The sequence below is a fragment of the Heliangelus exortis genome, chromosome 2 (genome assembly GCF_036169615.1).
Source record: "Heliangelus exortis chromosome 2, bHelExo1.hap1, whole genome shotgun sequence".
In the NCBI taxonomy this organism is placed as follows: domain Eukaryota; kingdom Metazoa; phylum Chordata; class Aves; order Apodiformes; family Trochilidae; genus Heliangelus; species Heliangelus exortis.
This window is the reverse complement of record NC_092423.1, coordinates 50,496,316-50,513,737: the sequence shown is the minus strand read 5'-3', so window position 1 is coordinate 50,513,737 and position 17,422 is coordinate 50,496,316. Positions and strand designations below refer to the sequence as shown.

Sequence of the window (17,422 nt, the reverse complement as noted above, 5' to 3'; positions counted from 1 at the left end):
TATGACCTTGATAAATACTTGTTATATCTGATGATTATTGCTTTAGCATAATTTCTATATCCATGAAATAAATCATGAACATGTCTCTCTGACTCGATATTTGCCATCTGAAATGGATAACTAGAGTAAAAGTGTAACTGAAGAATATGGGAAAAAAAAGGCACAAGGTTGAAAAAAGCCAAACAGCTACACAAATAGCTATGAATTAAAAAGTTTACCACTATAAGATGTAATAAATTGGAACCATTTAACCAGATTAACAGTCTTTTTTCAATGTACATGATTAAAATTAGATATGGGTCATATTAGTATTTACTGGGGAAAAAAGGGGCAGTGCTCAGGCCTGGATCTTGATTAGGTGTACAAGTTAGAGATGTGGCCAGAAGGGTTTGTCATGCATCTTACCAGAACATCCAGTTCAGCCACTAAATGTAAATTCCTCCGGTAGAGATGATTCCTTCTAATATTTCACGTATCCTGCTTGTATGCAGCTATTCCTGACAGCAGCCAACTCCTTTTTCCTAGCAATCAGTGGCTGAGTTTATAGTGGCAGTTTAATCTGCAGTGCTTTGCACTCCTAAGACCAAAATTCTAAAATCTGTTTCCATCAAGAAGTTGAAATAGCCATAAGGCAGTGCCTAATGCATAATTAGTATAATGTAAAATGTCTGAAACTAAATTCTCAGCCAATGTAAAATAGCTAAATTCCACTGGAGTTTGTGGGGATATCTTGTCCATTTATAGAAGAAAAGGATCTGGAAAATCACAAAGATTTCCTCTTCTTTGAGTGAAACTACTCACTTTCAGCTCTGTCAACTACATTAAAATATTTTGATTAAGGTTTTTCTAAGTGCAGAGGAATGGATGGGTGAGGGAGCTAAGTAAATTATGGATTGTCATTTGGTTTCTGCCAACTTAAATCTGGTTCAGTTCACATGGAGGAGGTTGTTTTGATGGTTTCCTAACAGCGTTTCATAAGCCTTAGAAAATAACCATTTATTTTTTCAAATCCTGATTCTTCTTCAAGACAGGGTCTGTACTAGAGGGGATGAAGCCCTCTACTGTATTAGAATAGTAAATGCCTAAAAGCAGGAGTACAAGGGAATGCCATGCCACATTCCACTATTCTCTTGGTGTTGCCCAGGGAAGCCACATCCCCCAAATCAACCTAAAATGATGGCATATTTAGCTCATACCCAATCTGCAATTAAGATGCAGTTGATGTGCAAATGTGCTATAGTTACCTTTACATAGTGTTGTGTTCTGTGAGAGAACTGTGCAGTAATCCTTGAGGATTGAAGTAAAGACAACCTCAGTGTACCTTCACACCACCTTCCACAGTCCTGCCAGTGCTTATGTGGGCTAAGTGCAGTGTAACTACTGAATGCAGAGCAGTTTCCCCAGTGTAAATGATGCTGCTAGCACTGGGCATCATTGCCTGCTGAGTGGTCCTAGCAGGGAAAATCCCCAAGCTTTCTTCTGCAAGGGAAAGCGATAAGAAGAGACGTGTTTCAGAACACGTTATTAAAAGAGGAAAACCCTCTACACAGAAGCTTGCAAGTGAGCACAAATTTCCTCCACTCATTAAAGCAGGTCTATCACGTCAGCCCCACTGAGTCAAAGCACCAAATTCTAAAAATGCTCTGTGTAACAGCCAGCAGCAACAAGGAAGGTCACAAAGTTACTGTGTCCCCTTCAGGACAGGTCTCTTAAATAAACAATGAGGATCATCTGTAGCTGCTCTTAATAAATACTTTCTGCTCACCTCAAAGCTTGCTTCCCAGGGTGTTGGGGAGGGAAGGCAGTCATTAATAGAGCTGGAAATTTGAATTTGTCAGCCAGCTGTACCAAAACAAAAAATCAGCTCTAGTTTTTATACCTCGATCCTTCACTCCTGTAATCCTGCAGTAGCCACCGACCGCATGCTGCATCCTTAAAGGATTACTCTGCACAGCCAGTTAAAGGTGATGAAGGGTAGAGATTCTGTCCTTTTTTTCAGAGAGAACATAATCCTCTGTACAGCTGCAGAGAAGACCAGTAACACCAGCCAGGCAGCTTGACAGACACAGGAGGAGGAAAGGGGCATTGATGCAGAAAGCTGCCCCTCTAGCACCTCTCCAGGACAAAGCAGTCCCCTCAGCTCAGAGATCCTCCTGTGGAAATGTGAGATACCAGGGAGAAGACAGCCTCTTCCTTGCTCCCTCTCTGACACCCAGGTTTTTCTCAACCTGCAGCCAAGGATGTCCATGATAACAATGCCTAAAGCCCTTTCCACCCATACACAGCCAGGACACAAATGAGAAGCTGTTACAATCTTCAACAATCATGGCTGCATTTCATTTGCCTAGGTTTTGGGGTTTTTTTTTCACAAGTAGGTGCTAAAATCTTTGTCTTTCTCAGGGATTTCTCTCGTAACTCCATCACTTAGGATGCTGGGGCTTCAGGCAAACCCAATTATTTTGAAAGTTCCAACAAGATGCACAAGTTCATAATACATGACATCATACATACATAACATATCAAATTTATGTAATTAACAGTTTATGAACACTTACCTCACAGAATTTTATGTATTTATACTTAAAGAATTAATTCACACAGCCAGTGACTCTACACAAATCATAAACTGCTTATCAGCAGTTAATAGTAAGAAGGGTTCTGAGCTGCAGTGAACAAGGTATCATCACACATCACCACACATACTCACTAGAAATATTACAGGAGTTACTTCTCCAACATCAGGAAGGAGACATTGCCTATATATACATATAATGATTCTATGATACATATATGATTCCATGATTCCATAAGCATTACCCATAAAGAGAAGTTAAACTTGATGACTGAAAGGATACAGAAATGTTTCTATCCCTGAAGACATGTTTCTCTTGAGGTGCATTTTACAGCTAATATTTGTGAAATATATTAGTGAAATATATGATGATTTACCACTGACCTGTTTCAGTACCTTTTTGCTGGTCTTGGTTTGCTAATATGTGCAGCAGCTCCCACCTCAAAAGTGAAGAGTGGGATGCAGACAAATAATGCAGACTACGTGGGCCTAATCAGCAGGAAAAATTGGGACTATAAATTCTGCCAGACTGCACACCAGACCTGCTAGGAAATACCTTCTTGCCCTCTAAAGGGAAGCCCACTCATGAGGGGAAGGATGGCATGGTAAGTCTTGCTTTTACATGAAACAGGACTCAGCTGAGATGCACACCCAAAGCTAGGAGGCAGAAAGCATTCTCAAGTTCCTGAGGGACAACATAGCCTCCTTTATATTAAGTGCTATCTATAACATGCCTGCCAGAATATAAAATATCAAGAAAAACAAACCCAAATAATTTCACTATTCTAGAATGAAGGCAAACATACAAACTCCCTGTAGTAGGCTTTGGGATTCTTTTTACACAGAAGGTCATCATAAATGGTACATTTGGACATGTTATGACTTAGAATCATAAGAAAATCCCAACAGAAGCTGTATCAGGACTTTGGCTAGATTAACAGGATATACAGTTCTAATATAAAAACAGAAATCAGTTTTAGTAAATGGATAAAGCACTGTGGCCTTAAACACAATATTACACAACTAACTGAAATGATTAATGATGTTACTGAATTCATTTCTTCTTCCTACACAGCAATAATGAGTATTTTATCAAAAAGAATGAAGGTGAATAAGAATTTTCACAAGATTTTCTTTTGGTTCTAAGCAAGGTATTTTCATTTTATTGAAGGTAGAAAAAAATTATTCCCCAATTTTCTGTGAGTGAATCCTTTGTTAATTTTACTACTAGCAAGCGCTGTGATTTTTTGCAGGCATACTTCACAAACAGCAATGTAAATTCAGAGTGGGCAGCATAGGCCTCTCAGTTCATTGAATTAAGTTCTGCTCTGGTTTTATGGTGGTTCCTATAAAGTCCACAAAATTGGACTGACAGTATGTGCTTAATAGTTAGACTAGTTGACAAATCCACATTCAGTAATTCAGTAATGTGGATTTAGGCATTCTTGAGTCTCTTACTAGCTCACTACAGGAGTACAACAAATTCATGGGGCTCTCCCACAGAGCAATCTCCCCAACTTCATGGCTCTCAACTACCAGAGTCCCAAAGAAGATTCTGGGACTCAATCAGATGGGATCCATGGTGTTCTTTGATGCTCCTAGGCAAAAGATGCTGCCATAAACATTTTTCAACCAGAGGGCCTTAAAGCACAGTGATTACATCAGTATGTGCTCTGCTGGTCAAATCAATAAAAATAAATAATTAAAGGAAGTTCATTTATATATACAAATATTTAGGCGACACATTGGGGTTTTGTTACAGTTTATCTTTAGGGTGTTGCCATGAACCAAGAATAGATTTGAGGTTAGAGAAGTAAAACCCAGATGTTGTGGCTCATACCTCTATTCACCAGACCACCCTGCCTCCCAGAAGATGACATATTTTACTTATCTATGAAGAAAACCCTGAACATAAACTACATTCATTTTCCAACACACCTTGCAACTGTACCTTCTGTGTGCATGATCCCTAAAGAGAGTGGATAGAAAAAAAGGTGTGCTACAATAACATGAAAAATTAAGAAGATTATATAGCATCTTTTAGTGTCAGCCTCATTTCAGAATCTCAAAGCTTGGTATTTTACAAATGGAGTTGAAAGAATCTGTGAGCTTTTTGTCCTGAATCTGATATTGGCAAAGATTTATAGCAAGGATAAGACAACATTATGCAACGCAAATCCAACTGTTCTTATCCTCTCAATCTTTTCTTTTTTTCATGAAACAGTTATGCAGTTAAAGCAAAAAAACAAATGCCAATAATCTTTTCCAGAGCAGACTATTCAATTTTCATTGTAGGTGCCATTCATCACAGAGCTAGTTGCTTCCTTGATATGCTTTCAGCAAGTTCCAATTCAAGTACATTAAGCAATTGGCCTTTTGATAATATGATCAATTGATGGCACTGCAACTTTATTATAGCTGGAATGCTTTTCACATAAAACTTGGGGACGTCTGTATCTTCAAACAGAAAGTAAAAATAAGGTGTATGTAGGAGTAAAGAGAATTTACAAAAATTAAGTGTTGTGTTCTACATCAAACCTCAGGTTTATTCATCTGAGTTTTTTAAGCTCTGCCTAGGACATATTCAGCATTTATGGTACACAAGCTTTGAAAAATTACTGGGTTTTGTGAGGTTTAATGCTGAAAAAGTAGAGAGGAGAAAAGCTGGGAAGCCAGTTTTGTAGGATGAGGCTGCATTGTAAACTCATCAGGAAAGGAACAGTACACATTGGTACTTGTTGCAGTTTTGGCACTGTGCATCCCTGGTTTAATTGGGACCTCCAGGCACTGCAAAGTTAACAACAAAGAGCAGCTCTAGTAATATTGAAATATTATCTGGAAATCTTGGCCATCACCTCGAAAAAACATTTTGGCCTAAATCTTTGGGCAGTTGTTCTTTTGTTTTGTTGCTTGTTGTTGGTTTGTTATGGTTTTTTTTTATTTCCACAGCAAGTTGACATTTTTGTGAAAATATATTTAGCCTCAAAACAAGTTTTCTACTGAAAAACAGGCTTAAACACAAAATTCAGCTAGCCCTACCCCTACCTTGCTATTAGTAACAAAGGAAGAATATTAAATGTAGAAGACTGAAATCACAACTGAAGTTGATGTTTTTTAAAGAGCCAACTTTAAAAAAAAATGGAAGAAGCAAAATTGCTTCACATGAGACTTTAGAAACTATGTCATTAGTACTTTTGATCTGTCCTTATACTTCTCTAAACTGACCATAAGCAACAGCTTAAAAACTTAACATAGCTAGCTGCAAGAAAGAATTGCTACATCCATGAAGAATCAATTTAAATGCAAACACTACCTTTTTATTACCCTATTTCAAATGAAATTCTTTGTAGAAAACAATTTATTTATTTTTTAAAGTTAAGCTCTCAAGTTTGGACAATCTATTCTCAATGTACCTGGTTATTACCAAGCTGAGTGTTTGCTTGGCTACTTCACTATTCAAAAGAAGAAAAGTCGTATACAAGATAGCAGCACTAAGGGGACCCCTATAAATATTTTAAAATAATATGTTGTAGTGATCTGTGTGAAATTAATTCACAGGGATTTTATTTATCGAAATAATGCCGGGCCTTTTAATAAAAATACATATTCTAAGCATCTCCTTTTATGTCCTAGTTGATCCCAAGAATACAAGAAGTATTTTGTTGTATGACAAGACAAACTTTCCCTTTACAAGTCATTATAAAGTGCAATTTCTTGTCAGTATGGAAGTTCCCACTCACCCAGTTTGCTTATGTATTGTACAAGAATTACCTCTCTCCAGCTGCCACAAAAGAAAATAAGAACTGCCATCCTAATATAGGTCAATGTCCAAATCCATGCAAAATCCCTCTTCAATGACAGCCAGTAGCAGATGTCCACATGTATAAAACTCTCCTAAGGGGTATTTATGGCATAAACCAATACTTTTAAGACCACACAGAACAATTTCACTCCAGCCAACATGTAAAACTCTGAACAAGAAAGAGGTGTGGTCTGTCTCCAGATTTCACTTCACTGAACCTCACCTTCACATATAACCACAGCATCTGTATACATGCCAGGCCCACTGAGTGCATACATGCAGCCATTTCTGCCTCTCCTTCTCCTCCTTTTCCTTCAGCTGCTTTCTCCAGCTGTGTCTTGTCCAGCCATAGCATTACTAGACAAGCTGTACAGGCTTTAGAACATCATTTTAAAACAGTCTCTAGCACAACCGAAAGCAAAGAGGATTTTGAGCATAGAGGCTTCAGTTACCTCTAAAAGGAGTCACATGCATGTTTTCTGAAAGTGACTTAAGAGAGGAAAACTCTTTTTTTTCTTATCCCCTTTCTCTTCCTGACATTCTCTTTTTTTCTCCCCACAAAATCTACAGAACCCAAAAAAAAAAAAAAAAAAAAAAAAAAAAAAAAAAGTTCCTCTTGTCTAGTACATAAATGAAAACTATCATTTAAAACTATTTTTATTTTGAAACATTTAAAAACTAACTTCCAAAAAAAATTCAGCATTTGATTAAAAAAAATAACTATACTTAGCCTGACAAGTTCTCAAGAGTGGAAGAGTGAAAATAGCTCATAAAGGTCTGTGCATCACATGGCTCCAATGGGTCATTCCCTACAAACAAATACTGAGTTTACTTAGCAACAAACTATCTCCAGTTTTCAGATGGATATGAGCAGAGCAGAAGTTCATAGATGACAGATGAACTTTTCATAGAATTCTGAGCTGAAAATCCCATCCCTCTACCCAATCCTCTCAAATGTGGACAGACCCACTACACAGTTTAATTTAGATGGGTTCCTTACAACATGTGAGCAATCACAGAAAAAGCAAACAGTGTTTGGAGACAAAGAATCCATGTCTCTCAGAAAAGGCTGAAATGTTTTCCCAGCCCCTTCCCTCAGCTGCCCATCTGTTATCACCCGGTCCATGTCAAACTTGATCTCGGAACTGTCGGCACAAGAGGACGTGACAGACTCAAGTGGGTGACGTTAACAGGGAGTGACATTTGCAACGTTAGTAACGCAAGCTGGAGAGATTAATCAGCAGCTCTGACCCCTGCTGCTCTGCTCAATAACTATTTCTGTGCCAAAGAGAAGTTACCTTATTGCTCTGGATTGTGGAAGTAATGTTTCTGCAGTTGTAGCCAGCTTGGGGTCAGTCTCTTCTCCCAAGTAGCTAACAGTAAGACAAGAGGGCAGAGACTTAAGCTCTGCCAGGGGAGGTTTAGGTTAGATATTAGGAAGAAATTCTTTACAGAGAGGGTGATCAGACACTGGAATGGGCTGCCCAGGGAGGTGGTGGATTCTCCGTCCCTGGGCATTTTTAAAAAGGGACTAAATGTGGCACTCAGTGCCATGGTCTGGTAACCAGGGTGGTAGTGGGTTAAGGGTTGGACTTGATGATCTCAGAGGTCCTTTCCAACCTGGATGATTCTATTATTCTGTGTGGTATGTGGAGGAAGAGGCAGAGTAGCATAGAGATGCATACCTCAAGGCAGGCTTCTTTTTCTAAAAGCTTCTTAATTTTTCGTCACATTCTGGTCCAATGCTTGTTACTGTGCGGGCCATTAGTATTGTAATCACATGTAGTATGCTGCCTAGATCAGTACAAGGGAGTATCACTTAAAGACTTCTAGTTTAGCAGTCATCTTCTTCCAACACATCAGGACTGTCTGTCAGGTAAATATTTCATTTGCTACTTCCCAAAGCAGGAAATTAATAGACCATCTGCATAGCCATCATCTATTTACTGTGCAGAATTCCCCTTCATCAGCCTCCTTTCAAAGCCAACGTAACCTGAGTACAAGTAGCTAATGGCATTTTATCCCAAAAATAGGTTGAACAATAATTCCTCTTCTCTTCCCCAAGTCTGTGCCATGACATAATTTGGATTGGAGGCAATGAGCCCATTATGAGGTTACATATCAAAACCCTAAGCAGAAGTCAACGTATGTTTCAAGAAAAGGTAAGGGCTGGGTTCACTGGATGCCATTGGATACAGATGCATAATGCCCCACTCTGCATGAAGCCCCATCATAGTGGTAGCTCTATGCAAGTATTAAGGTGCCAGGGAACCTGAATGAGAGCAACTCAGTCCGACTCAAAGCCAAAGTGTATTAAAAACATAGCAAGTAAACCCTGAGGCCTTTTACTGGAAAAAGCAACTAGCTTTGAAATTTCAGAGCATTTTATAATATAGTCTAATCAGGCCCAAATTAAGGAATTAATCTGAAATATCTGGAAATCTACTGCCCTTTGGAAAAATGAGTTAGACATTCAGACACATGCACTTTTCCTTTTCCTTCTGTATCATCCAGTATTGGCTAATGAGATAAGAGGCATTCAACTCTTTGAGACTGCTACTTTCCTTCTAAAGAGTTTTAGCAAAAAATTTTGCAGGCACTACAATTAAATCAAAATAGCGTATGATCGCTTGTGATTTTCCACAAACTGCCAACCTTTTTCTCATAATTTTTTCTCCCGTTCTGCAATTAAAAAAATAAGAGTATTTTTTAGATCAATCTGCAGAAATATATTTCACTTTGGAATTCACGCACATGTTCTTTAAAACTCACTCAGCTGAATCAAATTCATATCTGAATGACAACGAACGATTACAAAGTTATTGAAGAGGAGTTCATTTTCTCTAATCATCCTGTTTATTGAAAAGGAAAAAAATACAAAAAATGTCTTTTCTTCTAATAGAGACATTTAAAAAAGAAATGTACTTTGGAAAAAAAGCGTGCAGAATATTAATAGAGTTTCCACCATCATCTTAAAAGGTTTTAACAATCCCTAGGGCTGAACTCTAATGCTGTAGTTACCTTAATGAAAAAATAACATTGGTATCATATAATCTTGCTGTTCCTCTTTCACTCCTCTACTATCCTGGCTTTCTTACAACACTTTCAGACATAAGCTTAAGAAAAACACTGAACTGCTGCACCATTTAGCAGTCACTCTCACTGGACACACACTGCCCATCATGTAGGAACATACCTAGAGACTGGCAAAAACTGCTCATAAAGTGAAGTGCCCATCAGTAAGATGATGGGCAGACTTTTTGGCCTTCTGAAGAGACCTCTAATATATATAAATTAGCTGCAAATAGTCCTTTTTTTTGTTTTTTTGTTTTTTCTTAAAGCAGTAAGCACTACTCTGAATTCTAATGAACTTTTTGCGTTACAAATACACAGCTAGATAGGATGCAGTTATCATTATCAAATTGAAAAAATTACCTCTCAACCACTTTCCTCCATTCTCATCATTATACTACAGGAAAGACCTAATTTCCCAGAAGTGCTCCTCAATGTTTTGAATATTGTATCCCATCACCCATTTGTTTTCTGATAACCATTGCACTCTAAGCAGAGCTTGTCCTTCCAGGCATTCTGTCCAGAGTCAGTGTTAAAGTGGCCTTTAACCAATGAACTGCTTGCAATACATACAGGTTTTACACCAATCCAAAAAGGCTTTTCACCTCTTTTTTTGGTATCAGAACGTGGCAGCCATGTGGCATGACCACAATATACCCTTGGTACTAGGTGTCTGGGAAAGCCTAGCTCCATGTTCTAAAAGGATTTGCTGGTGAGTGAGTTGAAAAAAAAGTCCTTGCAAAAGCAACTCCATTATTTCTGCCAGTATAAGTGGATATTCAAGTGCATTTGATTCCTACTGCCCCCATTATCTGCCAGTTGTTTCCACTGAATTCTAGAAAAAATTACATTGCACACATCTGAAGAATATTCCAACTCTGTATCTGATTCTGATAACGTGCACAATGAAGCCATTTTGTACCAGAGCTCCAAAAGCTCAGTAGCTTCTCATGGCTTGAGCTTTTTGGAAGACAAGAATACTGACTCATGAAAGAAAAACAAACAAGAAAGTTGAGGCTTAAGAAGTTTACTTCTAATGCCAACAAGGAATTAAAATCAAGCTCTCTTCAATGTGTTGTGCAAGCAAAATGGTGACCTAGTGCAGATGAATGAATTCCAGTTTCTTTTATGTCAGCTGAGTAACTTAACCACCCAGCCAGTATCCTCTAAGTTACCTTTCTTCTATTGCCTTCACAGGGCTGTCCCAAAGTAGAGGTTTGGCTTGGTTTGCTTTGTTTTTCCTGACAGAAGTTCCATTTTTACTAATATGATTCTGGAAAACAGTTCTGTATCAGTACTCCGCCAGCCCAGAGAGTAAACAGGCGACAGCTGAAGTGGGAGGAAAATTTTGAAAACAACGTTGTGCGTTGTTTCTGCTGTGGTGAGGTTGTTTTCAATGGTGGTGGAGTACTGCAAAACAATAAAAGTGCACTCACTTGTACCACAGACTTACCGCAAAGGCAAGATATTAATAATGACATTTGCAAGAATTCAAGAGTAGGGAAGAGCTGATGCTATTCTAGAAGGGGATGCATTTGAAACTCAAAATAGGCTATAAACTTCCTGCACTAAAATTGTCTAAAAGCAATATAGGAATCTTAATTCTAAAGAGCATGCGCAGTCTGCTTTTCCTTGATTTGCTGATGTTTGAAGGGAGAGCTATTAAGATGCAACACATCAGATCCACACCTTCCTGGCAAAGGCAGACACTGAGAAGTGCCACATATTGCAGTATCTGTTCACTTTTCTCACACCACAGGAGCAACCACATTTAAATAATACAAAAGCAGATTAATTGCAGCAAAAATTAGACCAATACTGAAAGTCTCAACTGGTCATGGCAAAAGCCATAAGAGACTTCATTGTTCAATGCAGTGGGAGAATCAGGGTCTCAAAACATAGAGTATGGAAATACACTGCTGTGAGCACTACATGTACACTTTCTGGTTGTATCCGTCATCTTGAAATACAGTACTCACAAAACTACACCATCTCTTCACTCCTTGCCATTGATAATGCCATATGGCTCATTTTTAATAGCTTTTGATATAAGCATCATGAATGAGGTGGGGGTTTTTTTAGGAAATTTCACTCTTTACACCTCTTCAGCTACTTTTTTTTTTCATTCAAGATGGTTTCCAGGATAGAAGAGAAGAGTATATTTGCAAATGTGCAGAGAGGCAGCTAACAGACACGTAGCAATTTCCAGGCCACTTCTTCAGCAGAACTCTTCAGGAAACATTTGATGAGTTGTGACTGTTGTTGAAGGTTAACTTCTGCAACCTGTTATACCCTTTTTGCCACACCACCTCCAACAGTGAGCCTTTGTTGGCTGCCTTGTGACTTAGGAATACCCATAAATGTTGTCTACAATGGTCAAAGACTGCCAAGCACCTATTACAACTGGTATGACTGGTTATGGCCAAGTGCTGCCAGCAGTGTCCTAGCAGCTGTTTGCAGCAGGAATGTAAAGAAACCCAAAACCTCTGCCAAGGTCTGTGTGCTAACAGTTGTGATGTGCCATGTAGTATCCAACACTAGCTGGAGCAAGTGCCCCTAGCACATCAGGGGACCTGAAGACCCAAACAGCACCCCTCTGCAACTACACCACTGTTCAGGTCTCAGGCTGCAAGAAATTCTTGGTGCCCCTTTCTGTGTGGGAAGTTTGCTGTGGTTGTGGCACTCAGTTGCCAGGTGACGGAGCTGTGAGAAGAGGTGAGTGTGCAGAGCATCAGGGAGGATGAACAGGAGATCAGAATGGCCTTCACAGAGACCTTGCAAAGCTGGGAATCCAAGACCTGCATTGCAAAGCAGGAGTGAAATCTAGAGACTACATTCAAAACCCCAAGATGGGAAAGACTGGAACTTCCTTTCTAGTGAGACAACTGGACTTGCCCTCTTCTAGTTCTGAAAATAGGGCCAAAAGGTCACCTGGCATCAGGAGAGGCATCAAAACCAGATAAGCCCCAATCAAGTGTCTGCATGAAAAAGAAAATGAGAGTAATAGCTGTTGAAGACTCCTTTCTGCAAGGGAGAGAGGAATCCTTCTGTTGGTCTGACTGGTTGTCTCAGGTTTGCTGTTTATCTGGGATATGGTAAAGAAATTGTTGAGTCTTTTCCAGCCCTCAGACTACTACCATCCACTGCTCATCCATGTGAGCATCAGAAACAAACAGGAGGAACTAAAGCTCCATATACAGTCACAGAACTGTGTCATGGCTGGAATACCAGACATGGTGGGATGGCTTGCACAACTGGCATGCTCTCATGGAGGGGTGTACTCACTCTCTAGGAGAGGTGAGTACAAAGAGCAGGGAAAACAAAGAGCAGGGTTGACCTCCTATCTTAAGGAGTGGCTTAAATGGCAACATGGCCAGACTCTGGCCATCCAGGATATTTCTGGGTGTTATTAAGGACAACTTCTTGATTTGAGAACTAGAGGGCTAACCAGAGGTGAAGAACTTTTTCTCCCTGGGGACAGCCAGGCAGCAGAACCCAGAGTTTGTGCAGGATCTATCCATGGAGATTTTCCAGACCCATCTGGATATAACCCCAAGCAACCTGAGCTCATTGCTCAGCCTGTTTCAAGCTGGAGATTGGAGCAAGGACCTCCTTAGGTCCCTTCTAACCTGAGGGACTCAGACTCTGGGGAAAAATAAAAATCTTCTAGTTCAGTGGCAATCACAGATCTGTATGCAAGGAAAAGTTGATAGTCGGAGGTAGATAAATTTATCCATGTGCATGCAATTATGTACATTTTTTCCTTTTTAATATAGATTACTTGCATTTACATGAGACAATGATGTTAAAGAGGCTTATATTTAAAATAAAAAAGCACAAAAATAAACTCCAGATAATCTACCAGTAACTAAACCAGGATGCCACTCATACACTTAAGTTATTCCATAAAAAGTTCTGTAATAAATGTAGAATGCGCCTTATAAGATATAAGGCTCCAGTTCATAGTTTTGAGCACACAGCCTGTGTGGTTTAATTATATATTTATATATATATATATGTATATAGGCCTGTAAAACTGAGCAGGGCAAAGCAGGGCTGGATTCCCATCACCTAACACTAGCCATCTAAATAGATGTTTACTCTTTCCTCCAAGGTTTCCTCCTTAAGGTCCCTCACAATCACTCACAGAAGAGTCACCTTAAACTAAATATCCCTTTGACAGCTAAATACAATTAGGCAAGATAAGTTCTGCCCTTAACAAGACCTGTTAACAAAGTGAACTAAGCACTTAAAATCAAACACTTTAGTGAAAACAACAATAATGCTAACAGGCTGTAACTGAGCTCATAACAAGTATTTGGCCAGCAATTCCTCCAATTCACTTCATTCATTCTTCAGGGTTTCCTAGTGTGACTTGCTGTTTTAGATCTGCTATGCTTAGGCTGTTAATTCTCTTCATGGCTAGGGACTGTACATATCACATAATCTAACCCAGGACTTGGCCATAGTTTAATCTCTAACACTTGTACTAGTTGCGTATAACTCTACCCTGAAAGCCACTTGACCTTCCAGCAATTTTCTCTGTGAGATAATTAACTCAGTACCTACACCAAGCTAACTGAAAACAGAAGGAGACATCTAAAGTGTGAGACAGGCTGTGCATAGAAAAGTTGAGACTGTGAGAATCACCAAGAGCAGACAGGCTTTCATGGTATTCTTCCAACTCAGCCTCAACTCCAGGCTCCCTCCCCGCACTTCAGAATCCCAGCCTTTATTAACACCTCTGTGTTGTGATTCAGAGGTAAAATATCTTTTCATCTGGAGGTTTATTTTGCAACCAGGATCCAGTATGAGGCCCAAATGGGGTCAAAGATACAATTTTTCTGACTGAGAATTTTGGCATTTGAGTTGCCTTGCATGGGAGCTCATGTCCCTACAGTCATCCCAGCCTGTCCTAATTATAGCATATGGAAGATGAGGCTCAGGGGGAGGGCAGGAGGAAAGGGATAAAAAGAAACCTCCAGTCTACAAAAGCCCAGCCTAAGGGAGCTGGCTGCACATGTTTAACATATATTAGGCATTTGTTAAAACTCTAAATGGGAAATATTTCTCAAACGGAAATATGTGGAAATTTTTTTTTTAAGATCCAGACTTTCACCCTGACTATTTATCTGCTTCTCTGTAAAGGTACATAATAGGCTTTTGTCAAAGACCTAAGCAATAGTTTTGCCTGCCCCACTACACTCCACACCCAGACATGCACAGAGTGACTGACCGTATGGGAATTATCAGAGTGTGGAGTCGCTCACAAGTGACCACTGTTTCCCATAACGAGCTCCTGAAATAAAGAAAGTCCATCAATTCTCCAGCATTACGTAGGGTAAAAAAAAAAGCCTGAATGCTTTTATAAAGGCTAGAACAGCATATGTTGTACTTTTCAAGACAGAAGATGTAACTCTCAACAAGACTGTCTACTAGATGCCTTTGTAAGGGGGGGCATGAACAAACAAGGTCCCCTAAGCCCCTGGTGAAGTTTCAGTGACAGTTTGACTAATGACCCTTATAATTTTAAAAGTTGTGCTTTAAAACATGAAGGAGTTCTACTATTTCTTTCCACAAAAATACCTTTCAAAGCCTTACACATGCCTGGAACAGATACAATATTTTACGTAAACATTATTTCGCAATATGAGGAGTGCCAAACAACTAAATATTTCCCCTCTAATTTATTTCTGTTACATAATATTAGTTTATAAAGTAACAGGAAAGTAAGTGGAAAACATCAGGCAGACATTTTTATGACATCTTACTAAATTAGTAGTAGATACAGGGCATTTAAATTTAGTGGTTTTGGTTTTTTAATATGACATGAGCAAAGATTAATTAAATAATCTTAATGATTAAAAATAAAGGAAAAATAGTGGTAATAAGTGAGCTATCAAGCAAAGGCTTAGAGATTTGGAAAAGCTTCTACACCCATCTGCAGATCTGCTGCTGATTATCTTCTAAATAACAAACACGAGGACTGGAATGTGAAACACATCAAACAAAGAAAAGGGGAAATAAGACTTTTAGGCAAGGTCATGTTACTTAAACCAAAATACTTAGTTGCAGATGTATTTTTCCAGAAAGAGCAAACATAGCTTCCTTTCTGCAAGGTCTGTAGCTTATTATTCTTTGCAGTGATTCACACTGTACCATAACATTCCTATTTGAAAAACAGAACCAATGCAACTTTAAAATAAGTACATATTTCCATTCAGGACACTTCAAGTTTAAGTTGATGAACTGTTCAATCCTTTGAAGACCTATACAGCCACTCTATTTGATAATCTACCAAGTTGCAGAGTTGGGGTTTTTTTCCCCTTTGTTACAGCTGTATACTTTGGAAGGGATATTGGCATTATACCACCGAATCCTTATAAGACTCTCCATGTGGCCTGTGGCATATGTTAAGTCAAAAAGCAGGTAATAAAAAATATTACTGCAACTATTCAGCAGTACTGGCAAAGCTTCAAGCCTCAGGTTTCCAAACAGTACAGCTTGGGAAGTGTTGATAAGACCCAGGCAGTAAACAGACACTGAGCAAATGTCTCAGAAATGGCAACATGAAGTGACAATTCAAGCTAACTTGCCACAAGGAGATTATTTTATCTGTACTGCGAAAAATAATACGTCACCGCTGTTCTTGGTAAGTGACAGAATGAGGTGCTGCAGTCCCATGCAAGTAAGTAGCTCAGGGGGAAGGGAAAAATGCTGCATAGGGCACAGTCTTTGCATGGGTTTCTTCTGTTTCTCACCAAGGATAATTTTAATTGGTTAGAGGTTTTGAGTAGTGACCGAGCTGCATCCACACACTACAAAACAGGCTGTGTGCTGCCTACAAAGCGTGCTTTAGCCTGGCTTAGAAACAGTCAGTGTAAAGGAAGACAGTTGACTTACTCAAAGACCAAGAGGCAAAACAGCTTTATGGTATTTTCAGTCACAACCATTAGTTTAACTGATGACTGTAAATGTGTAGTGAGATTATTTCTGAGCAGATGATCTCTGGAAGCTTTCTCACTGTGCACACACTTGGCATGCGAGGAAACTGCCGCATGATCTCTCTGCCTTGATACAGATACAGAGCTGCATTTAGACCTGAGCAATTAGCTACTGTACAGATCTCCTCCTGAAAGCTCTGCTTCAAAACCAGCAGCTTTTAAAAATGAATCACTCCTACCCAGAATAGTGTTTAATCAACATTCACTTATTTGCTTTATCATTCTTGCACTTCGTGAGAAGGTGGTGATTGTTGTAGTTGTCTAAGAAGTATCCTTGGAGATGAAAGTTTCCTGCCTTTCCCAGAAAATTTAGTGCCAGTGATGCCTCACACTAGGCTTGGAAGAGTCCCGTGTGTTGAAATCCATGTCCAAAATAACCAGAAAACAGATAGCAATGCTATACATCTTTTGGGATAAAATATCTACCAGCTAGAAGAATGAAAACTTGTATTTTAGCCAACAACTTCTAGACCACTGGATCAGACAGTGCACATTGAGTCTCCAGGTATTAGCCAGCCAAGAGAACTCTGTGTTTCTCCTTCCACTGGAGAGTTCTCTCAAGGACTTTCAAATACACCCAATAAGATAAAGCGTATGATGCATTAATTTCATCTTTTTCTTATCTAGACTAGGAATCAAAGCTTGGTACTGCTGGTATGATATGGATTAGTTTAGGAAAACCACAGAGCTGGAAGACACAATTCCAGACTTCAAAATCCTTCTCCAGCCAGCACCTAACAGTTGTGATAACTACTTCTTTTCTGATCAAACAACAAGCTTTTTACTTTTCAGTGAGCTGAATGCCAACTCAATTTCTGAAGAACAACAGTAACCTATATTCAGTCAACAAAAGTACTCCTCAGATGGGAAAACACTTCTGAACTTAAATACAGATTTCTTAAAATCTATACTATATAGTTACAGCTGTTTAAGTGCTGTCTTACACAAAATGTTTGTTAGACATTTTCTTAC

General features: G+C 39.1%; 2 protein-coding genes across 11 annotated transcripts in view; both read right to left on the bottom strand.

Moving 5' to 3' along the window:
* Positions 1-17,422, bottom strand: part of LSM5 (LSM5 homolog, U6 small nuclear RNA and mRNA degradation associated) — a 591,871-nt gene that overhangs the window by 366,522 nt on the left and 207,927 nt on the right. The window lies entirely within an intron of this gene.
* PDE1C (phosphodiesterase 1C) overlaps positions 1-17,422 on the bottom strand; it is a 286,285-nt gene that overhangs the window by 139,073 nt on the left and 129,790 nt on the right. For 2 of the 9 annotated variants that reach the window (XM_071736080.1, XM_071736079.1), the window contains one exon: positions 14,683-14,745. The exons of the other annotated variants lie outside the window; for them this stretch is intronic. In XM_071736080.1, the coding sequence (XP_071592181.1) occupies positions 14,683-14,745 (63 nt within the window). The remainder of the gene's footprint in view (positions 1-14,682; positions 14,746-17,422) is intronic. 9 annotated transcript variants of the gene reach the window in all.